This window comes from Musa acuminata, chromosome BXJ2-11, assembly GCF_036884655.1.
Source record: "Musa acuminata AAA Group cultivar baxijiao chromosome BXJ2-11, Cavendish_Baxijiao_AAA, whole genome shotgun sequence".
NCBI lineage: Eukaryota > Viridiplantae > Streptophyta > Magnoliopsida > Zingiberales > Musaceae > Musa > Musa acuminata.
In genome coordinates this window covers 23129396-23153301 of record NC_088348.1, presented here as the reverse complement: position 1 = coordinate 23153301, position 23906 = coordinate 23129396, and the positions used below count along the sequence as shown (strand labels likewise).

The window sequence follows — 23906 nt, the reverse complement described above, 5'->3', positions numbered from 1 at the left end:
CAAATGAAAATTTTCATCATTGTACTAAGGCTTCTTTTGCCTTGTTATATTATTGTCCAAAGGAAGCATCCAATTCGGTGCTTCTTTCTTTCTTTTACAAACACTTTCTATGATGCAGTCAACAGGAAGTCAAAATTTTGTTCATCCAAAAGATGCTTGGATTGACTATTTCTTGTGCTCATGTCCTTTTGCTCCCAAGCCGCTATTTATCTCCATCCATATCCATTTCACTTTAGAATGAGCTCATCAGATCCGCATTAGATGAAAATCTAACGAGTGCGATTTGGTTATGCATTAGCAATTGCGAAGAAGTATGCATAAACCTCTGAAAGATTTGCAGATGACACGACAAGAGGAAAAGGGCTGCGTCAGTGATAAGAACGAGGTAGTAAAGGTAACCCCTTTCCGCTCAGGATGACGATGGACTGAAGTCTTTACGGAAAAGATGAGATTTATAGGGGAAGAAAGGCATGCCATTTCTCCAGATGACGATGGATTGAAGCCTTTACAGAAAAAGATGACGAAGAATGAGAGATTTGATTCATATCAAATTCTGCATATAAACAAATTTCAGTTCAATTTTAGCTACTTAAGATGCGTTTGCATTCTGCATTCTAAGCAGACAATAATCATTCTCGGCATTCGATCTGTTCAATTAAAGCACGCACAAAGGTAGAATAATCGAAGTCATCCCATTCAACAATAGGTTGATAATCCTCATAAGAGAAATCTAAATCTCTGAGCCTCCCATCAAACAAATCCAAACCACAATCTAATCAAACACGCTCAAATGTTAGCTAAAGCTGGAGCTCAATCTCGACCGGGAAGGAGACAGCTGAGTCACCATCTCCTACCACGATGGCATGCTCGCCGGAGTGCAGAACAACATATGCCGTCTTCTCCACCAAGTTCAACGCCTTGCAGGCATTTAGGCTAAACTTCACACTGCTCGTCTTCCCGGACTCGACATACACTCTCTGGAACGCCACCAGTTGCTTCAGTGGCGCGTCTGCAACTCCTTTCGGGGGCTTCGAGTAGACCAGCACGACATCGTCTCCGTCGACCTTGCCGACGTTGGTCACGTCCACCTCGAAGCTCATCTCTTCCTTGCACCCCAACGCGTCGACGCTTATCGATGGACAATGAGAATCCACTGTGGCATTAGCCTTGTCGGAGGGCAGCTTGCACAGGTGATGGTTGTCCACCTTGATGGGGAGGAAGATACCGGAATCGTTCTTCCTGCTGTAGCTAAACTGGGTGTAGCTCATTCCATGGCCGAATGGGTAGAGGGAAGTGCCATTAAAGAACTTGTAGGTTCTACCAGGGTAGCCCAACTGATCATTTGGTCGCAGTTGCATGGATGTCATGGGCAGTGCATCTACGTACTCATTCTTGTACCATGTCAATGGCAGTCTTCCTCCTGTAAAACCAAATTGCATGAAGCTTAAAATTGGATGAAGCTTGTCATCACACACACAGAGACAGAGATACCGGGATTGTGACGCCCAAATATCACATCAGCAATGGCTTGACCTCCTTCTTGACCAGGGTATCCAGCCCAGAGAATGGCGCCAATCTTGGGATTGTTCTGGGCAAAGGATACATCGACGCAGCCGCCCGCCATGATCACCAAAACGACAGGACCTGCAGAGGCCTCCGCCACTCGGTTGATGAGCTCAGTCTGGAAACCAGGGAGGAGGAGATCATTCCGATCCAGTTCCTCCCTCTCCACCTCGAGGCCCAACCCTGCGACTATGATGGTCGCCTCGGCCTTCTTTGCAGCTTCCACGGCAGGGCGGATGGAGCGGCTGCTTCGGCAATGGACGTCACAGCCCTCATGGTAGTCCACTCTGACATCCTTGGCAATGGAATCCAATGGCGAGACGTATCGACACGGTATACCTGCAACGGTGAACCAGATCAAACACCTGAGATCTCGTTGACCGTGGTGGATGGCTAAAGTGTTTGATGAATTTACCTTCGTAGTTGCCGATCATGGCTTTGGTGGCTTTGGCATGAGGGCCAACCAAAACGACATCTTTGTGCTTCTTGGGGTCCAGAGGTAGTGTTAGATTGTTCTTCAGGAGGACGATGGCTTGCCTTGCGGCATCTGCAGCCAAATGGATGTGTTCTTTTGTGCAAATATCATTCAGTCCTAGGTTCTCATAAGCCTCTATGTTATCGAAAAATCCAGCCCTCATCAGGACCATGTAGAGGTTCTTCAGAGCATTGTCGATGTCGCTCTCCCTCACTTTGCCTTGAGCAACTGCCGACAAGGTGTAGTTCTCGTAGTAGTTCAGATTCCCAAGCCCACAATCCAAATCCAGTCCTACAATACAATAGCTTTTGTTCAGAGAACATATATTATGTATATACATAGAGAGAAAGAGAGAGGGAGGGGTTTGAACTTGCCGGCTTTCATGGCTTGACCGACAGCATCCTCTGCAGTATCACCGAGCCATTTGAGTCGCTCATGCATCACCTCAACTGAGTCACAGTCGGAGACAATGTAGCTGAAGAGTTTACAGGGATATATAGAGATACATTAGATTCACTCGAGAAGGCAACAAAAACAAGTATCTATCTTATTCGTTCTTACCCATGAAGTTGCCAATCATTTCTTAATGTCTGAGAAAGGAGCTTGGCATCTGCACATGCTGGAACGCCATTAACGCGATTGTAGGAACACATGATGCTGCTCGCATCACCTTCCTTGACGCACATCTCAAATGGCCGAACGAACGTCTCCACCATGTCTTGCTCAGTCACCTTAAACAGGTGAGATCATTAGAACCAGACATCACAGAGATCACTCAGAACGTTGCTAATCTAGTGCAAGATGATAGATACCCTACCCTGGCATCAAAGTGGAGGCGAGAGACACCAAACCAGTTGTCGAGATCATAGGCAGCGTAGTGCTTGCAGCATGTGGAAACCTTCAAAGGCCTCGAGTCCAAGTCCTGTACGTTCTCAGTCCCCTCGACATCCTGCATGCCCCTCACGAAATTTACAGCGTAGCGGCCGACGACAAAAGGATCCTCTCCTGGTGTCTCCAGAACTCTTCCCCACCGTGGATCCCTTACGACGTTTACGTTTGGGCTCCAAAAGTTCAGCCCGGTATGGCCTAAGTTGTACATGGCTCTTCCTTCTGTGGAAACAGCCTGCAACCAATGAAATCGATCTTAGCGGCGATGGTGCAGAAGTAGAGCATGCAAAAGGTGAGATGCACAGCTACCTGTCCGATCTTCTTCCACAGCGACTCGTTAAAGGATGCAGCGGCGAGGATGACGTTGGGAAAGCTGGTCGCTGCGGGAACCACATCGCCGAAGTAGGTAGCGTGGCCGGTGACGGCGATGCCATGAAGCGCTTCTGACCACCAGCCGTACTTGGGCAGCCCGATGCGGCCGACGCCCTGGGCCCGGTCTCCGAGCTGGAGTATCTTCTCGGCCAGTGTCATCCTGCCAACGAGATCCTTTACCCTGGCAGGGTAGGGAAGCGAGGAGTCGCAGTAGGCGAAGTCGTCCTTCCGCAGGCCTAGCGCCTCGAACCTCGCGGCGTCGCACACTTTGCTGTAGTTCTTGCCGCCGGTCTCGATCGCGCCGGGCTCGGAGGCATGCTGTGGTGTGGCGGCAGCCGCAGAAGCAAGGGTTGTGGAGAAATAAGGAGGGATGAGGACGAGGAAACCAGTTATCATGCACAGAAAGAAGGAAGAGAAGTGGTAGGAATCCATGTTGTGTCTTCTCGCTTGGTTAAAGAGGCTTATGAACGAGAAGATGGAGTATATGATGGCATCGGTTGGATGAGGTAGCGATGGCGCAGTTACGAAGACGACACGAAACAGCTTGCTTGATGGAGATAAGATGCATGAGGTTAATTTGTTACCCAAGAAATTAGCCTATGGGGATTCTCATCTGTTATATCTTATACATTGGAAAGAGAAGATTAATTTCAATAATAATGATGATTAACGTATATCAATTGGTTATATATAGACAATAACTTTATTATATATCAATGCTCTACCGCCACTTATAAAGGGGATTAATGTAGATGTTAACTTAAACTCGTTCCAAACGAATGTCAAATATGGATTCTCATTTATCCTTCTTAACTAAGTATCCATGGAACATATTAATCATCTGCCTGTGTTGTTTGGCAGCGACTCCTCGAAGCGGTGGGTCATCATATTACGCGTAGCTATTAAACCCCGTTCGGACCGACCGAGAAACCGAACCGGACCATTTTATGCCGACACCGTGGCAAGATGCGGGAGCGTGATTAGGTGGACGAGTCTAAGCGGGAATCTTTCTGCGAAACAGGACACCGCTTCGACGCCTAGACCCTATAAATATCGTCTCTCACGACGAAGCCGACCACGACCCTCGTCGCCGCCTCTCTCGATACGGAACCCTAACCCTAGAAGCAGCGGGGCCGCCGTGAGTATGCAGATCTTCGTGAAGACTTTGACGGGGAAGACGATCACCCTTGAGGTGGAGTCGTCGGACACGATCGACAACGTGAAGGCGAAGATCCAGGACAAGGAGGGCATCCCGCCGGACCAGCAGCGCCTCATCTTCGCCGGGAAGCAGCTGGAGGACGGCCGCACCCTCGCCGACTATAACATCCAGAAGGAGTCTACCCTCCACCTGGTGCTCCGCCTCCGCGGCGGCGCCAAGAAGCGCAAGAAGAAGACCTACACCAAGCCCAAGAAGATCAAGCACAAGAAAAAGAAGGTCAAGCTCGCCGTCCTCCAGTTCTACAAGGTCGACGACGCCACCGGCAAGGTCAGCCGCCTCCGCAAGGAGTGCCCCAACGCCGAGTGTGGCGCGGGCACATTCATGGCCAACCACTTCGACCGCCACTACTGCGGCAAGTGCGGCCTCACATATGTCTACACTAAGGCCCAAGCCGACTGATTAGTATCTCCAAAGAAGATCCTTCCTATTGCCGCGGATGATGAAGATGGTGAGATCTTCGAAACTTGGATGTTTAGATGGATAAATGCTAGTAAAAATGTCTCTTTTTTGGGATGAAGAATTTAGTAGCACATATTGGTTTTGTGCAGTGTTTTGACATTGGTTTCCGCTCATTTCCTGGCCTCAATCTTTCATAGTATTTTGTTACAGCTGGGACATAGGTAACTAAGAAAAATTTGATCTTTGAATTCGAATCGGGCATTGTTTGTGTTCTGGTGGCTTACTTTAATCTTTCTCTGCAACCACAAATCGTTTTGCTATTATCATCGACGGTTTGCTTATGAAGGTCACTGCTATTTGGATATGGCAATTCTTTTTCAGATGGCCTTAAAATCATTAACACACTAGAGCCTAGAATATGTTTTCCAGAGTGCTGCTCGAGGAAAATTAGCAGTGTATCTTTCTTTTTGCCATTTCTGTATTCCGATTGGAGGTGTCAAAAGGAAATACAAGATTTGTTTAGCTGAACAGAATCTTCAAGCATTGATTAACCAACCAAGAATGCATTGCTCACTGAAAACTTGAGATGCCTTGCAATTTCGAGGGTGAGATTCAGTAACTGTTTGTGTTACTTCTACATACTATATATAATGGAACTTTTCAGTCAGTTCTACACTTCTATGGCTCAGTGCTGTATGTCTCTCTCTGTCGGACTTTTATAAAGTTCCCAATCTGTTATGTGGTATTTGTTGTCTGTGCCTGTGACTAAGAACATGTTTTGCTTTAGGTTTTCTCTTTTACCAGTTGTGGTGAATATGGTAGGAAAAATGGCAACTTTTGGGAGGTTATCTCTTTTACAGAATTAAGGTTTTTGATGTTAATTAGTTGTGATAAATTATCAAAGTTTTTACAGATTTTAACTATCTGATATATATATTTTTTAATGTTTTGTTGTCGTTGTTTTCTTTGTTTGAAAAACACTAGTCTTTTTCTTGTTTGTGTTTTGTTGTCGTTTTCTTTGTTGGAAGAACATTAGTCATTTTCTTGTCATGGTGTTTGAAGTCACGGGCATTATTAGGTCTTATTTCCGTGGTTGGGCGCCCAAGATGGTTCAACAAGTTGGATGGTTGGATCAGGTGAGTGATAGAGTCAGATCGAACCCGAATTCTTTAGACTTACAGTGTGTGATGCGGGCTAATTATAGATTATATACTTTATAATTAGACCTCCTTGCATAAAAATAATATTAAAATTTATATTGAAAATTTTATAGTTGTGTAAGTAAAATATCTATATCCATTTATCCGGTGACGAAAACATAAAAATAATAAGTAAAAAGATAATTTTAATCATTGTCGTTGGTGGTGACGGATGACAACGTTATTGAAAGCCGCGGATGACTATTATGGACGAGGAGATCAATGACGAGAGGTGAGAGTCACTATGTCGACGTTAACACAATTGTCGACGCTCGGCATTTGCATCAACACCGACATAGATGTAGAGTGACGTCAATACAGATGTTAAGCGACCCTTTCGTCGCTTGGCAACTGCGTCAATGCTAATGTAGTGAGTGACTCTTTCATTGCTCTGCATTTACGTTGGTGTCAATGCAGTTATCAAGTGCGCGAAAGGGTCATCAATGTAGATGTTGAGCAACCCTTTCGTCACTCGATAACTGCGTCGATGTTAACGTATATACAGAGCGGAGAAAGGGTCGCTCACTGCATTGGCATCGACGTAATTGTTGAGCAACGAAAGGGCCACTCATCGACGCAGTTGTTGAGTGGCGAAAGGGTTGCTTAGCATCTGCATCGGTGTCGACACAGATGTAGAGTAGTGTTGCTCTGTATCCGTGTCGACACCGATGCATATGTCGAGTGGCCCTTTCATCGCTCGATAATTGTGTCAACGTCAACGTAGTGATGGTCCTTTCATTGCTTGGCAATTGCATTGACGTCGACATAGTGAGTGGTCATTTCGTTGCACAATAACTATGTTGATGCCGACGTAGATGCAGAGCAGTGAAAGGGTTATCACTACGTTGGCGTCGATGCATTTATCGAGTGACGAAAGAACCACTCACTGCATCGAGTGGCACGATGTAAAGCGATGTCGCTCTACATTTATATTGATGTCAATGCAAATGTCGTGTGGCCCATCATCGCTCGACAACTATGTCGACATCGACGTAAATGTAGAATAGCGAAAGGATCACTCGTCACCACTTGGTTGTTGCGTTGATGTCGACGCAAATGCAATTCATCCACAATAGCCACCCACGGCCCCTGTGAATGAACCTATATTTCACTTTCATAGTTATAGAAATTTCAATATAAATTTTTTAAGTCTTCATCAGAATGCTAAAAAGGTTTAACTACATGGGATAATCCATAATTAACCTATACTTATAGAAATTTTAATATAAATTTTTTAAGTCTTAGAGATTAGAATGAGATTTAACTACATACGATACTCCCTAATTAGCCTACGGTGTGGCACAAATAAATACTGTTTTTTTTTTCTAAAGAAAAATGTCTGATGAAATTTTAAGTCCTTAATCTTGTGTAAATGGATCTGATAAATATTATTTTTATTATATAAAAATATATTATTTCACTATCAGAATGAACTTACAAATAGTAAAAGCATTATAATTTTCCAACTTCCCTTCCCAAATTGGTGTTTAATATCCGGTGAATGGCAATTCTTTTTTTTCAAGATTCCAAGATGTATGAAAAAAAGATTTAATTCATAATGTCTCCTTAATATAAGATCTGAGGATGACTCATATATGCAAACTTATTTGTATCAGCCAAAAGAAAAAATTTGCTCATTATATCAGAATCGTAATAATCTAAATCATGCAAGGGGAGGATGAACTGTCTGTATCGTCACCAATGCCCCCCTGCTTCAAGTGTCCTAATGATCAACACAAGATGATAAATCTGATAATTTTTGTTGTTAAACAGATAATTGGCTCCTTAATGTGTGTTTATACGGAAAAAACACAAACACACAATGCAAAATTTACAAGCTCATACATGTGTGGTTCAGGCAATCTCCAACACTTGAGATATTTAGGTTGACTTAGTTTTTCAGCTCTTTTAAAGGCCAACCAACGTGAAAAAGAAGAAAAACACAGAAAACTAAGGTCAGCAAGCAACTGAGGAGCTCAATTCCAGACTCAAAAACATAAAACATGCTTCTCATGAACACAATCAGAAAACAATCCTGCATGATTGGATAAACATTTTTCTTGCTCTTTTCCTATCATACTGGTCAAGATGAGCTGATCACATGATAATCCATAGTAGCATTAAGCATCCAGCTCAACCAATAAAAGCATCAGGTGAAAGCTTTACAAAAAGTCAATGAACTAGTTATGAATGAGGAGCCTTTGATGTCACATGAGAATTTCCACATGCTCGTCATATCACAGTATGAAAGTTCAGCCACAACAAGATAGCTTATATATACGGCGCTGTTAAAACTGCCCTAGTGCTGCTTCTCAAGTCTCAACAACATAGAAGCTGAGTGATCAAATAACTAATGGCATCATTATTAACATCTTCTTCAATCGATTACTTCAAGAAGAATCAGAATTTACATGTATAACTGTGAGTCTCAGGGCCTCGTATGAAAAATTTTTGGAAACAATGTGTTTTTGGCTGTCACAAGTAGACTATACACACCATAGCATGGGACATGGAGCAATGCCAGGCAGAAGTACCTGCAAGTTGGTTTAGTCATCACAATAGTACTAATAGATGGAAGAAAACTGAGAAAATATAACACTAACCAAAGTGGAGCCCAAGGAGTTGAGAGCTCGAGAAAACGGTAGGGCCACCTGAAGAAACATTCACCATTATGAAATTATACAATGACTACAGATACATTAGAAATACCATCATTATTGATTATTTGTTGGCTTTATACTCTTATGTAATAAAACACATTCACAAAATAACAAGCTCACCATGAAAAACCACGTGCATGCAGGATCCACTGAAAAATTACATAGATACAGCTCCAAAGGACAAAATATGCCATCCGGAACCACGGGAAAGGCTGGAAGAAGCATAAATCATTTTGTTTTAACTCTGAATACAGAAAGTTGGATTTACGTGATCAGCATCTTATGAGTATGCAACATACCAGACTGTTTAGAGCAGTATCGAGGAGAAGAAATACAAAGTTAAGGGAGTGCATGCACCCCATGAGCTGCCGAAGCAAGATAAACAGAGAAAAGGTTAGCATTGAATAGCTTATAAAAAAGTCTGGGAATCAATGAAATCTTTCTAGAAACTAAAGAAACCAAATAATGGAAGAAAAAGTATCATTGCATCCACCAATATAATAAAAGTAATTATCGTGGTATTTCAACTGCCTGTCCTTCACGAAACTCTTGCTTTATTTTCATTTTGTGCAATCCAATGATATTAGACTTGGCACAGCTTACAACATCGTTTTTTTTAGGAAGAAACACAATACCTTGAGGCTTCATAAACTGACCTCCGATTTAACTCCTCTTTGCTCTAGCTAGTAGCTACAATCAACTCCTATATTCAAACATGCCATACTTTGGGGTATTGATATTTGTTGATAACATACAGATAAATGGTCTTGATTCTGCATAATTATCAAAAAATATTTTTCTCAAGTTCTTTTCTTCTCTTTCACTTATTTATTCAAGTCTTATCCCACATTTTGTAGCTAACACCGAAAGCTAGAACCTGATTCTAACACCTATATTCACTAAAAGGCTTTTCCCTTAGTACTACCCACATGTCACCGGTTTACTATCTACGAAGAGATTAATGTAAACATAAATAAGAGATTTGCGAGTGATATATCCCTTCGAACAGGCAATGATTGTGAACATAAAGATCGTGGCACTCGTCTGTATATGATGACACAAAATTTATTATCCATCACATTATTATCTCCGAGTACAAAAAGACTGATAACTAAAGAAATTGCTATAGCTACACATAAATAAAAAGCATGTAACTTTCAGTGAAAACTTATTTCTACATATTTCAAAAGCTACACAAAACTAATACATTTTAAAAAGAAACAAGACCTGGAAGAAGATTTTCCTTGGAAATATTATACAAGTAGAGAGCACGCACCAAGTCTAGTTTGAAATGCTCAACCGAAAGAAATGGTACTAGAAGGCCCCAAAAGACAATGTCCGTCAATGCAACAGCACCTGCACTAGTCTGTTCAAGTGAATGGAAGAGCTTCACTAATAAAATTCAACAAGATTAAAAGTTATCAAATGTTTTTGTATATTGGCAAGGCTTAAGAGAAAGAAGTAAACAAGTTCCTTCAAAATGAACACAAGAATATAATTTGTAAGAAAATAGGAAAATCATCAAAACAAGAGAAGACAGTGCTCTGGTTCCTTATGATACAAAGTGATAGCTTGAAGCTGGAGAAGCTCACCTGATAAGCAATTTGCATAAGGTAACCCCAAAATCCAAACTTTTGTTCCTTGTCATCATGCTCACAGAAGCTGTGTGATTTGCTAGCTTTTCTGTTTCTGTTAGTTCCAGTCAAAGTTGCATGTAAATCTTCTCCAAAATCTCTTTTAAAGAATGCATTTGCCTCATCATTTTCCTTGGCGTGCTTTGCATAAATCCAGCAACCATGAGCAGACATACAGGTAGCAATCTGTATGGAGGCAAGTTTTATAATAAATGAGTAAGTCACGAGATTAAATAAATTGTCAGAGATATCTGATCATGATGAGTTGTAAGTATCTGGGTATTCCAAGAAAGAGACTAACAAATAGGGGGGTTTTCACCAAACTTCTAGAGAAAAAAAAAAAGAAAAGGAAAAACAAATGCTACAAAGATCACAAAAGTAGAGCATTGGAACATACCAGAAAATAAATGATCACTAATGAAAAGGTCCACCTGCAGATCAATCACAGAAACTACATACAGTCAGTGACTGATTTAGAGGACAAGCATATAAGATAGTGTTTTTCTGGTTCTCTGACAACACATAGATTTATTGACCATTTAAATGTAAATTCAACGAGAAACTGAATGGCCCCTCTTCATATTTCACTTTCTCACTCCTTATAATGTAATTAATACATAAGTAAAACAGGTTATTTTAGCTTAACTGCAGCATTTATTAGGTATAAAAATAAGAACAGGTAATATTAAAAAGATATATCTATAGGTTCATAGAACAGAGAAAACAATAGAACCATTAGATCTATCTATACACCTGATTAGCTCATGACTAACAAGCTGAACCTAAAATAAACCAGAGGTAACCAAACAAGTTCATGTATCGAATACATGGTGGAATAAATTTATCTCAGGTCATAGTTGTTCAAGAACAAGTGTTTGCTGAATGCACATACAAGACTCCTTCGATGGATGCACTCAAGAACTAACAGACGAATCAATAGGTTTGCTGTGTCTTCTGTTCTCTGTCTATGGAACTTGAAGAAAATACCTTTTACTTGATGGGGAGTCGGATTATGGACCCTGATCATCTAATTGCATGTGAAATAATTAATGTTTATATCAAGAAAGTAATAACTCGGCAATAAGAAAAGCCTCATCTATGGCTAGTTGAAAACCGAACTTGACCCATTAATATATCACCATCTTGATTACAGTGTTCTTGAAATACCATTGGACATATAGAGCAGACTAACTAAGAAGAGGCATTTCCAACACAAGCAATCATGGTGATCTTCTATCAGAGATATTTTCCCCTAAGCTGCCGTATGACTAAGAACCTCCACCAAGGAATTCCATCTGCTGCTCCAGGATGATAGAACCTTTACCTTTCTAATTAATCCGAACATGTGTCTGAAGCCACAGATTCGCTAAGAACTAAAACCTCCTATGTCCAATCCACTCTAGATTCAGCAAGTAAAAACTAATCTTCGGAAATTTTAATCGAGCACACGAGATTACAAGGAAGTATACCAGGAGCGATCCGAACATTTCGATGCCAAGAATCCGTTTTGAAGCGCTAACCGAGTGTAGGACTAGAACGCGAAGGCGCCGTCGAGAAGAACAACCCAGCATTAGATCGAGAGGGCGAGAGCTCGGAGGCCGAGGAGCCAGAACGGGTTGTCCTTCTTCCAGCGCTAGTCTCACGGATCCGCGGATCAGAGGGGATCCAAGGCTCGAGATCAAGGCCGCTGACGCCCCGGCGGGGACGGCGACGGTCATGCCACAGGCTGGCGGTGGCATTGCCACCGCCAGCCAGCAACCGAACCCCACCGCCACAAGCGATGACAGGGGCGGTCCGAGTCGGCACAAAAAGGTGGGCCCATTGCCACCGCCAGCCAGCAGCCGAACCCCACCGCCACAAGCGATGACAGGGGCGGTCCGAGTCGGCACAAAAAGGTGGTCCCCCTCTTGCGCTAATGTTTCTACTGGAAGCAAGCGAACAGGCAAGCGAACCCGCCACGAAACCCTCCCACAGTCCGGGCTTTACTGCGGGCCCCATCACTTCTTGCCAATCATCTATCAACCCCGTTCAGGTACCCGCGGGCGAAAGGCTCAGGCAATCGCCATGGGATACACAGCGCTCGACAGTCAAAAAATCTATTCGTCGAGTTCGATATGATTACTTGCAACTATCATTTTCTTCGTCTTCTTCTTCTTTTTTCTGTATGTTATACCTAAAATTACCAGTGAGGCGGGCAATTGGAGAAATAACAATGAAAACGAACAACAAAGCTATTGCCTATTGGTCGAGAGAAGACGCGTGACTCAGCATCAATATCATCAAGTCTAATTAATGTTTCGCATCTACCTCCTCCCCCGCGTCCTCCTCTCTCGTCAATCATCCTCATCATCATCTATCAGCTACATCAGTCTTCATCAGCATTGAATGAAGGCGAAGGATTCGTAGGCGGCTGAACACTCATCACAAGGCCACAGGGATCGACGAGATGCGTTCTGCAACTGATCACTGATGTTTCTTCGATGAAGTACTCCTACTGACCATTGTAACCTGAAGGCTTGGATTGTATCCTCAGCCAAGAAAGCTGAGCTGATCCAATACTCTCTATTTCTATTAGTTACTGCGCTCAAGTTTGTTCTTCTTATAGATCTGCATGATAGCAGACCGAGCAGGTAATCTTGGAAAGCATGACGATGGATCGACAGAAGAATTGGAGGCTTACAGTTACCTACTCGGTATAATACAGCATGATGCTCCAATCATACGTCCGCAGGTCCCACAGGAGGACGCCGGCCATGGTGAGGGCAGCGACCAGCCTGAGCGCGAGGAGGCAGGCGGGATGCAGCGCGCGCCACCGACTCATCCATAGCTGCTCGCTACGCACCGTGCTTGATGCCCTTTCGTCGCCGTCGCCGTTGGCCAACAGGCCGCCGTACTTGGCTCGGTCGGCCTCCTCGTCGTCCCCGCTTTTGCTGCGGTCTTCCCCGCGGAGGATCCCCCACAGGGAGACAAGGACAGCGCCGGCTAGCATGGTGAGGCAGAGGAGGTCGTACCAGTGGGTGAAGAAGGCCATGGACGGCCTTGGATGGAGAGGATACGGTGGCGCTCCCTCTCCCTTCCTCTCTCGCTCGCTCGCTCGCTCTCTCTGTCTTCTCAGCTCATCCCTGCGCGTTCCGAGTCAAGCTTAAAGAGCTTGGGATAAGGCCGCGGCTTCTTGTGGGAAGCCTGGTAGTTTGGACTGTGTGGTTGGCCTCGGAAACAATCGCTGAGGATGGTTGGCTCATTTTGCTGTGCACACCACCACGTGCTTTCCATTGCAATGACGACCGAGGAAGGAATTCGACGCACGAGTTGCTGTCGCTTACAATGACAGTCCATCTTGACCATAAACCATGAGCTTCTTCTTTTACATGCATGGATGATTGATTGATTGTGTGGTAAAAAGGACCAATTTTGAGCTTCTTCCATCCCATCAACTCATCATCTGAGCTGAGATCTGTTTGTTGGACAAAATTCCTGCACAGATTAAAGTTTGTAAAGAATTTGCTGACAAAATAAACCTGAAGAGCTGCAAGTTGAGTTAAAAGTGAAACAAAGAAGATTAAATCGCTGCAAGTTCTTCACAGTAACATTAAAATCTGTGTTTCTTCCAGATTTTGATATTGTTGTTCTTATTGAGCAAAAGGAAGGCTTGTTTCATTTAATGCGATTCAAGGTGAGACAGGGGATGATCAGATAGAAATATAAGAGAGAGAGAGAGAGAGAGAGAGAGAGAGAGAGAGAGAGAGAGCAGAAAAAATCCACTTAGCTGACCGGTCACAGAATTGTCAGCTTGTGAGAAAAAGTCCACAGCAAAACTGGTGGTGTAGGTAAACGCTGCACCAGGATTTTTCTTTGCAGCTTCTCCTGTTTTGTTTGGTCTATGTCTTCCCTTGTGAATTTTTAGCAAGAAAATTCATCACATATTAGTGATTCTTTTAGCATCAATTATTCAAATTCGGAATAATCTTTAGGGATTCGAAAGTTCATGCATATAGTTTAAACATATAGTTCTATCACAATGTTTCCAAAGTCATGAACAAAATTGAACATACACTAAATATGATCCAAAAGTTTAAACTATTAAGATCATGCATAAATTTTTTTAACATATAATGTCGGAATATTTTTAGTAATATAAGGCGCGCATGAATATTTTCTAACATAATTATTAGAAAGAAACATAACAAAGAGTTGGCCAATCAATCAAAACAAAATGTTGTCTTTGGTGGCTTTCCATGATCATGATGCATAAAGACAGATCCATAACTCCACCTCTTGCTGGTGTCATGTTCTGCACCTTTCCATGCTCAAGGAATAGGTGAGAGCTGCTGGGATTCCAAAGTAGAAGATGCCACACTACTAAATGCTAAGATTATTCAATCCTGGTCATCGGTCAGTACCGCCACACTGGCCCCAATCTGAGTGTATCACCCAACTTCTTCTTGGCAACCTCAAGTTGATTGACCAATACTCGAACCCAACCGCAATATTATATATTATCATCTTCCTCCTCCACCATCGCATGCATCACAAATGAACGATCTTCATTGTATTTTAGGATGCCATTATTGATTAAAACTACATGAAAATCTTGTTTTTATTTATTTATTTATTATACTTTTCACTTAATCATCCGTTAGATATCGTTATACATTTATTGATATCATCACATCATATTCGCCCTGCACAATCACAATTATTGCTCTCTTTAGGTATCAAGCAAAGCTTGTGATTATCTCCATAGCTACGTTAGATATATCGTTATATATTTATTGATATCATCACATCATATTCGCCCTGCACAATCACAATTATTGGTCTCTTTAGGTATCAAACAAAGCTTGTGATTATCTCCATAGCTACAGAGATATCACAATGTGCACGGTCAAGAGAGGACCGATTGTGCGAAGCTCTTTGTCAAGCATCTAAATCACTTTTTTCTGCATTTTAACTTTAGCAACCAATAAATCAAAATCTGATTACTACAACTTATTCAACAAGAATCCAGAAATAGTTATTAATTTCAGAAAAAGGACATAGCATCAAGATTTAGACAAAAGGACTAACCATGGTTTTCACAAACTGGTCATTCTTGTATGTCACTTTGAAGAAGAGATGAGGAAGCTTATCGTGTTCACTCTTCTGATGCTTTCTCAAAAAAGTCGTTGTCGTACTAAGACACTTGACAACTTCATCAGTCTTAGATGTTACTAAAACTACAAAGACATGAATGCTGAAGAAATCAATTAATGTAGATGATGAAAAGGTGCAATATATCAGTTGAACTCTAAATAGGAAACTGATGTGCATACAAACTATGCCTGCAAAAGAAATTTAGACACGATTCTATGGTACACATGAATAAAACATTGACTTCTTTCTGCTCTCTAGTCCAATGGCAAAGCAAGAGACAGACCCACAAATCTAAGCTCAACTGCAAGTGGGAAGAGGTTGGGCCACATGAGTCTGTAAGTGCTTCCGTATTGTGCTAGTTGCATGGACAAGCGATGCAGGAAAAAGATTTCATTCAAGATAAAATCTTCAGGAACATGTTATTCCAAATTCAGAAAGAGAACATGCAAAATCGGATAATACAAGCTACGAAGCATGAACAAATCACGGTCAAGTGCCCCGAGCGATAATAGACGAGGTAAAGATCAAAGAGTTTTTTCATTACCTGCTCCAAAATTATTTTTCGGAAACTTGCCAGGGTTATGATCTAGCAAGTTCCCCTTATATGTGAATGGGTTTGTCGTATGTAGCCATAGCGGCTTCCTTCACGGCCTCACTCATTGTAGGGTGGGCATGGCATGTGCGAGCTATGTCTTCGCTTGAGGCTCCGTACTGGAGGGCTAACACAGCTTCATGGATGAGTTCCCCTGCATTTGGTGCCATTATATGGACCCCAAGAATCTTGTCCGTCTCCTTCTCAGCCAGAATCTTCACCAGCCCATCAGCATCATCGATAGCCTTTGCACGGCTGTTAGCCATGAAGGGGAACTTGCCAACCCGGTATGACACTCCCAAGGCCTTCACCTGCTCCTCTGTCTTGCCAACTGAAGCCACCTCAGGATGTGTGTACACCACTCCGGGAACCATATCATAGTCCACATGGCCTTCCTTGCCCGCAATGAACTCAACGCATGCAACTCCATCTTCCTCTGCCTTGTGAGCAAGCATGGGTCCTGGTATCGCATCACCTATAGCATATACTCCTGACACATTGGTCATGAAATGTTTATCAACTTCAATCCTTCCTGCCTTATCGGTCTGTACACCAATGGTCTCCAGCCCGAGCCCTGCTGTGTATGGAACTCTGCCAGCCGACACAAGAACAACATCAGCTTCAAGTATGCTCTGTTCACCACCAGCTGCAGGTTCTAGTGTCAGTTTCACACCATCCCCTGATGTGTCAACCCCGACAACCTTTGTCTTGAGCATGAACTTCATTTTCTGCTTCTCAAGCATCCGCTGAAATTGCTTCCTCACTTCGCCATCCATCGAGGGCACAATATCTGGTGCAAACTCAACAACAGTCACTTCAGAACCAAGCCTTCCCCAAACTGATCCCATTTCCAAGCCGATGTAGCCTGCACCAATCACCACCAATTTCTTTGGGACTTCAGGTAAAGCCAGAGCTCCAGTAGATGAAACAATCTTTTTCTCATCAATAGTAACTCCAGGGAGGGATTTAACATCAGAACCAGTCGCAATTATGATATTTTTTCCTTTAACAACAGTGTTCCCTCCTTCAAGGGTGTCGACAGATACTTCAGAGGGTGACACAAATTTGCCAAAGCCTTTGACATAGGTTACCTTGTTCTTCTTGAACAAACCTTCGATACCTCGTGTCAGACCAGATACAGCTTTGTCTTTCTGTGCCATCATGGCTGGTAGGTCAATTTCAAGCTGAGAAAACTTTACACCATGACTTGGGAATGCATGTTTGGCTTCATGGTACATGTGAGAGGAGTGAAGGAGAGCCTGCAAGCAGGGAACATAAAGAAATTGATGCAATCTCTTGACAGTGACTGTTCAGCACCTTATTCAGAGGTGTGTTTGTTTTTTTTTACTCTGGCTCCTCAAGAATTTTAAACCAACTGAATCCCTTTGGCTACTAAATTAAAATTGAACCATGCTAAAAGGAATGCAGATATTAAACCAAACCAGAAATTACAGCTTCAATTCCGTTCATAGGTTCCTTGAAGAAGTTGGCAACCAAAAGATACACATGAGAAAGAGAAAGGAATGCCATTGGAAATACACCAGAGCACAGTATATGAAAGAATCAAAGACCCTAAACAAAAAAAGGGAAATTGAATCGGAAACCTTATTTTATGCTTATCTCCATACATTAAAGAGGTCTTCCAGCTCTAAGGATCCTATTTCTGTCAAAACATGTCCACAAAAATGCTTTCAGCATTATAGTTCCCTTTATATGTTAGAAGTAACATGACTAACAAGCGCTTCCTTGATTCAAGGTAATGAAAAATCCTCCCAAGCAGGAACTAAAACTTAGTACAATATACTAGATAGGTTAACTTTGACATGAAAAAGAAAGTGAAACAAGAATGGCAACTTAGTACAATATACTAGATAGATTAACTTTAGAGCAAACATGACAGTGAAACAAGAATGGCATCAATCCCCATAATTAGTCGTATATATGGGTTTACCAATGCCCTTAAATCCTAGTACAAGACTAGGGCTAGTTATTTTTAGAATATAAAATACACGTAAACTAGGGTATTTGCTGCTTGCCATAGCTATAGGAACCAACCACTAACTCCTCAATTGTTCCAAGATAGGGAACCCATGTGGGAGGATTGCTGTGATCTGAATGGTGAAAATCACATGGGGATTGCAGCCACAGGCAGCTAGAGGACCCATGCCTTTCGCATGAAGGTCATGCTTGGTAACATCATATGATAAGCATTGAGAATTGGAATTGCATAAGGATATATGGTGAACTGAGACACGAAACTGCTTTACAAAGGGAGGCTTCTAAAGGATAGGAAAGGGTGGACAAAAGGTGGGAGAAAGAGAGCAAGAGAGATCAAGGTTCGTAATTTCGTATCGTACCGGTGTTTTGAGCTTTGCTCGGTATGGTACGGTACGGTACAGGCGTTACCTTCTGGATCAAGATCGTCAAGGGAGGGCGGCGTCGGATCAGAAAGCGTTGAGGTTCTCCCGATTCTTCCTCTTCTTCTGCCTCTTCTTCGAGCGCCTTCTCCCTTGACGCTTCTTCTTCCCTCGTTGCAGCTAGGCCGCAGCCAAGCTAATATCGTCCGGTAACGGGCTGTTCGCGTATCGGTCTACTAGCGGACCGGTACATACCGCCCGATACGGACGGTATCATTCGAAATTAAAATCCTTGAGAGAGATATGAACTCACTGCAGATTATCATGAGTCACACCAAATGGATAAATATAACAGAATCACTAATACATTGGTTGAACAAGAAAAAATAATTATCTTCATTCGTAATTCCCAAGTCTATGACCATCAAATTATATAGTTATCCCAATTACAAGTAGGAAAAGAAACAACTTAAAACACATTATTGAAGTGGTTCTCCTTTAATGCCAAGATAATTAATCACCATGAATTGTTCAATACTTTGTTCACGACTTCTTATATTCCTAATTGAATAGTTTTATCCACCAAGTCCAATCAAAACTGACAGTTCAACTCGCTGAATCAGCTAAACTCCTTCCAGACTTGGCATTTCCTTACTGCAGGTCAAACATCAGGCAGAATTGTTGCCAACCAAAATCAGACGATTCAGCAAACAATGCAGTCACGTACTATTACTCGATCTCCTTGGACTCCCATCTGCATCCATTGGTTAAACTCCACTTCTGCTCCGACAAAGATGAATCAAGGAGTGGTTTTGCTCTTCATGATCTCGAAAAGGCCATTATTATCTTAGCACCACTGGTGGAGTGTCGCCTGATGAAACAAAGGATCACTCAAAAAGGGAAGGTCATAAGCGATTGGAGGGGCCAGGGGTCGTGTGATGCTAGAATAGGCGGAATGCTGCCAGAAAAAATGCTTACAAGGAGATAAAAAGTCTTCTTTTCTCTAATTGAAAACCATAATAGAACTGAGCAAAACCAAAAATTCCAATCTGGTTCAAGTCTGGTTCCTCCTTGCCTTCAAGTTTGACTTCAACCCATCTGTTCAGTTCCAAGCTCACCCTTGAACCAAAGTGCACTGAATAAACCTAAACAAAACCCTAGAAAATTTGATCCCTCCCTTGCATTGTCAGTGAGTCTGAGACCCTTCTGTCAAAGCACTAAATTTTGATAAAGACCAACTCTCATATATATGAATAATCCACATTTTGCAATCAATTGCAAATGCATCTCATCTGACTAGTAAATGATACCTAAAGCCTCCAAAAATGATAAAATAGGGTAGCTTAGACTCAATTTCTATCTGAAGAAGATAAAATCAGCATGTGTCCAGAGTAGATTTGTAGAATGGATATGCAAATACTATACATGTAATGCAGTGCTTCAAATAGTGAACAAAAAGGACGAAACAAAACAATGCTATGCCGCTTTCAAGCCTCACCGTTTCCACCACCTTTCCAACTAATTACCGTTACCTCAAGAAACCCAAATCAATCAAAGGATTCCAGTTTACCATAAGAAGACCACAAGAACACGGATGGAGTTGGGGAGCAGAGTCGAGGCATCTTTCGATCTACTTGTTAGAAATACTTAGTCAAAAATCAGAACTGAGGAACACCACAATCTATGAAAACCACTAAACAAACAGAAAACATGAATTCAATTATCTAGCCCATAAACAACAGATCAGATCTATCTGGTTCACCGAACACAGAGATTCACACCGATCACCACAATCAAGCATCAGAAACATGAATCGGAAACAAAGACCAAGAAGACAGATGCTACACGCTAAAGGGATCGGAAAGGGAAAAGGAGGGATGAGGCGATCTTTCACCTTGGAGGGGATGCATCCGACGTTAAGGCAGGTGCCACCGAGCGTCCCCCGCTTCTCGATGCAGGTCGTCTTGAGCCCCAACTGCGCGGCCTTGATAGCCGCCACGTACCCACCGGGCCCGCCGCCGATCACTACCACGTCGTTCTCGTCCGCCGCCGCCGCGAATCCCCGGCAGAACACGGCAGCTCGCCGCACCGCCTCCGGCCGGAAAACATCTCCAGCCCTCCGCCTCGCCAAGCTCGCCATCGCCGCCATCGCCGCCGCCTTCTCCTCTTCCTCTGTCTTCCTCTTCTTCTCGCGCAGGCAGTTGGAGACAGCAGAAATAGGGCAAAGAGTCAGTGCATACTATCTATTCCATAAATTATATTTTTAACACACACACACACACACATGTATATAACGGGAAGAGATTTGGGACTGAGGGAGAAGCAGGACCGTTGGATAAACGGATGTGGGACATTTTTAGAAAAGTCATCGGCCGTCCGATGGAGAATGTAGGGTCTGGATGCATAATAAGACGGAGGGCCAGCGGCAACGCGTATTGGATTACGGTTGATCAGCGGGTGGTGTCAGAGAGCGAGAGAGAGATAAGACAGAAGCGGAAGATGGCGGCTGTCGAACGGTTCAAACCCGAGAAGATGGTGTCCTCACGAAGAACATAAACATCATCCCTTCCCTGAAGCCACGACGACGAGCTTCACACAATCCTCCCATCGTATAACAGCCCCTCAAACCATTGCTCGAGTGCGGAGGCAGATGATAGCTCGTAAGGAGCTCAACTCGATCAAGGGTTAGACAATCTTGATAACCTGTCCATTATCTTCTTTCAATTCAACGTAGAGCTCAACACCAGCAAGAAGCGAAGGGAAGAGAACCTTCGGAACATGCATTTGCGGTAATTAGAATTGAACGAATACAACTGCTCCGTAAATAACAACAAGAATTAGGAATTGCTGCTGTCTAAACCTTTTCGATTGATATGCATTTGCGGTCATTTTAATTTTTCTTAAAATTAAAACTTTCGTTTGATCTATGTTTTATTTGATTTCTTAAGTTTGGATATGGCTACAATTTGGATGGAGGAATTGCTTAAGTTTCATAAGAGGATCGAAAGGCTCGCAATTGCCGATTACATCAAATCCACATGAATGCTCGACTGTGACGACGGGTAAACGAGGCATTGTAAGATATTACTCGTATCTCGCTTACTGCATGCACGCGTGTCCTCGTGGGATACGTCCATATCAACAGTCCCAAAGAACACAAGAGAGAAGATAAGAAGAAGAAGAAGAAAACGAGTACAAGAAAGACTTGATGGCTGCTTGCTGCCGAGAGGATCAAGTGCTTCACCAGGCCATAGATCGTTCATCAGCTTCGGTTGGTGAGAGTGCAGTAGCCATCGTCTGCATCACCTTCACCTGTAGTTGCAGGTGCAGGATGTGGTCGGCTGCTCCGCGGAGGAGTCCGTCGAGCTCCATCGACTCGCCGTGGGGGACGAGCAGTCGCAACGTTCTCATCTTCTTCGCCACGTAGCTCGCGGTGGTTCTTGGCCTCCTCCTATTCCATGCACCGATGCTACCTCCAACCCTCTTGCTCATGCCCGCTTGCTGCCTTCTTCTCGGTGCATGCCTTTGCCTGGCTCGAGGTCGATGTGCTTCCGCTGGTCTTCGGGTTGTGGCGATGAGGTTAAGGGCCTGTGGAGTAGTAGCTGCTTCCATGGCTAGGGATTTATTTTCCTTTCAAGGCCACTTCTTCCTTGTTTAGAAGATGAACTTGTAAGGCCTTGGGCATGAACTCGGGCAAGGAAAGGAATGTACAGAGAGAGAGAGAGAGAGAGAGAGAGAGAGGAGCCAATTGCACATAGGGTTTTGTGTGTGTGTGTGTATATATATATATACGCAATATATTAGGTAACAGGAGATGATACATAGAGAGGGGAGAAGAAGAAGTGAGATGGGATTTGCTTGTGGCAAAGGCCAAGTTTTCCCATATCAATGAACATGCACCCAAATGATTCCTTGGCACGAAACCTCTCTCTCTCTCTCTCTCTCTCTCGCGCTCTCTCTCTCTCTGTGATCCTCACATCATCCTCCACGGTTTCTTCTATGATCTCCTCATGAGAACACCCTGGATGATTCTTCTACCCCTTTCATGGTTCACTGAATTCTGATGTAGGCGGCTTCAGCTACCACACCGACTGTCCAGCTCAATTAGATGTTACAAAGGATTCTTTTATGCTCGGTGTTGCCAAAGGTAGATTGCATGGTGGCTACAAACTTAGCCTTGTGTTTCCTCTCCGGGGAACCCGCATAATCTTTAATGCAGACGTAAGATTCTTTGGGACGCATGCTTGTCATTGCATGTGGCAACAAGGGGTATACATGTGCGAAGACTAAACTTGATTACTATGCATGCTCCTGAGATTGAGCTTGCTTCTTCTCAATCACTGAGCATCATCATGGAGCACCGAAAGGTATTATGCTGCTAAAGGTCACTGAATTCACATTTGTCATCGAACCTCATCACGAGAAACCCAATTCACTGAATATGGATATGGATTTGCCAAACTTTATCTCACCATGTTAAACCACATGGCCGAAAACTTTAATGCCTTAAAGCTTCAAGTTTTCAACATATAAGTAATGATTTTGGCCTTTCACAAGTAGGTAGGTCAGTGAAACTGAGAACTCTGATACACAGTCAACAAAGTTGATTGGTGAGTGCATTGTGGAAATGAGAAGACATTTATTTGCAAGCTTGAACACAAAATCAAACAGCAATCCCAGAAATGTGTGGTTGAGAAGCAATTAAAAGAATGAAACACCCCAGGAATTTGTCTTTCTTTGATGATTGTCCTGCTAAGTCAACATCTGATGATCTTTTTCCTCATCTTTGAAGGAAAAGAGGGTGAAACACCCATCCCCATGCAATTCCATAAGCTTCACCCAGCATCTAATAATATTTTATCATCCAAACTCTTGAACACACCCTGATGATTATAATATCATTTTAAAAGACTAAAGAAAAATATATAAATACAAAACATCGATTACACTTAATTGTGTATAATCAGATTTCCTAGTATTTATTATCTGCATATTGTTGACATAGGATGAATGCCAAGAATCAATTTGATTTATTTCCTTGAGTATCTAAATTTGAACAATTTACTTGAGGATCTCTTCCCCTTTTTTGTGGGGAACAATGACAAGTCAAATACAACAAAAACTATTAGTAAGTAGAACAAGCAAACATCCCATCAAGAGAACACCAACCACAAATGCTTCCACAAGCAGAGGCAGAAGTTTGTGCAGTACCAATCAGCTTACAAGTAGTTGGCACTTGGCTTTCCCTTATGGGCATGGCTGAACCACCCATCACATTATTATTTGCTTGGGACAGCAACCATGTGCAGCTTCTGATCACCATGACAAACTGCAGCAATTTTGGCCACTATCACAGCTAGAAGAGACCATGTTCATCCATCTGATGAATTATTGATCTTGTTGTTGTTGCTGCTG

At 42.8% G+C, this 23906-nt stretch overlaps 4 protein-coding genes across 4 annotated transcripts; 1 reads left to right on the top strand and 3 right to left on the bottom strand.

The window, feature by feature from the left end:
* Positions 1-709: 709 nt before the first annotated feature.
* On the bottom strand, positions 710-3710 carry LOC135627290 (probable beta-D-xylosidase 2). The gene is made up of 7 exons (XM_065133337.1): positions 3236-3710; positions 2856-3161; positions 2600-2769; positions 2413-2513; positions 1979-2329; positions 1492-1902; positions 710-1420 (listed from the first exon to the last, which is right to left on the bottom strand). Exons 1-7 carry the CDS (start codon positions 3692-3694, stop codon positions 798-800), a joined length of 2421 nt encoding a protein of 806 aa, XP_064989409.1. The 5' UTR covers positions 3695-3710; the 3' UTR covers positions 710-797.
* A 677-nt stretch (positions 3711-4387) lies between these two features.
* LOC135627469 (ubiquitin-ribosomal protein eS31 fusion protein-like) lies at positions 4388-5037 on the top strand. Its single transcript, XM_065133580.1, has one exon. The coding sequence runs from the start codon at positions 4443-4445 to the stop codon at positions 4914-4916; it is 474 nt and encodes a 157-aa protein (XP_064989652.1). The 5' UTR covers positions 4388-4442; the 3' UTR covers positions 4917-5037.
* A 3417-nt stretch (positions 5038-8454) lies between these two features.
* Positions 8455-13640, bottom strand: LOC135626360 (uncharacterized). Its single transcript, XM_065131589.1, has 8 exons — positions 13100-13640; positions 10807-10840; positions 10368-10595; positions 10052-10141; positions 9075-9140; positions 8896-8987; positions 8719-8766; positions 8455-8649 (listed from the first exon to the last, which is right to left on the bottom strand). The coding sequence occupies exons 1-8, from the start codon at positions 13438-13440 to the stop codon at positions 8544-8546; spliced, it is 1005 nt and encodes a 334-aa protein (XP_064987661.1). The 5' UTR covers positions 13441-13640; the 3' UTR covers positions 8455-8543.
* A 2277-nt stretch (positions 13641-15917) lies between these two features.
* Positions 15918-20744, bottom strand: LOC135626359 (dihydrolipoyl dehydrogenase, mitochondrial-like). The gene is made up of 2 exons (XM_065131587.1): positions 20386-20744; positions 15918-17393 (listed from the first exon to the last, which is right to left on the bottom strand). The coding sequence occupies exons 1-2, from the start codon at positions 20638-20640 to the stop codon at positions 16143-16145; spliced, it is 1506 nt and encodes a 501-aa protein (XP_064987659.1). The 5' UTR covers positions 20641-20744; the 3' UTR covers positions 15918-16142.
* Positions 20745-23906: the final 3162 nt, after the last annotated feature.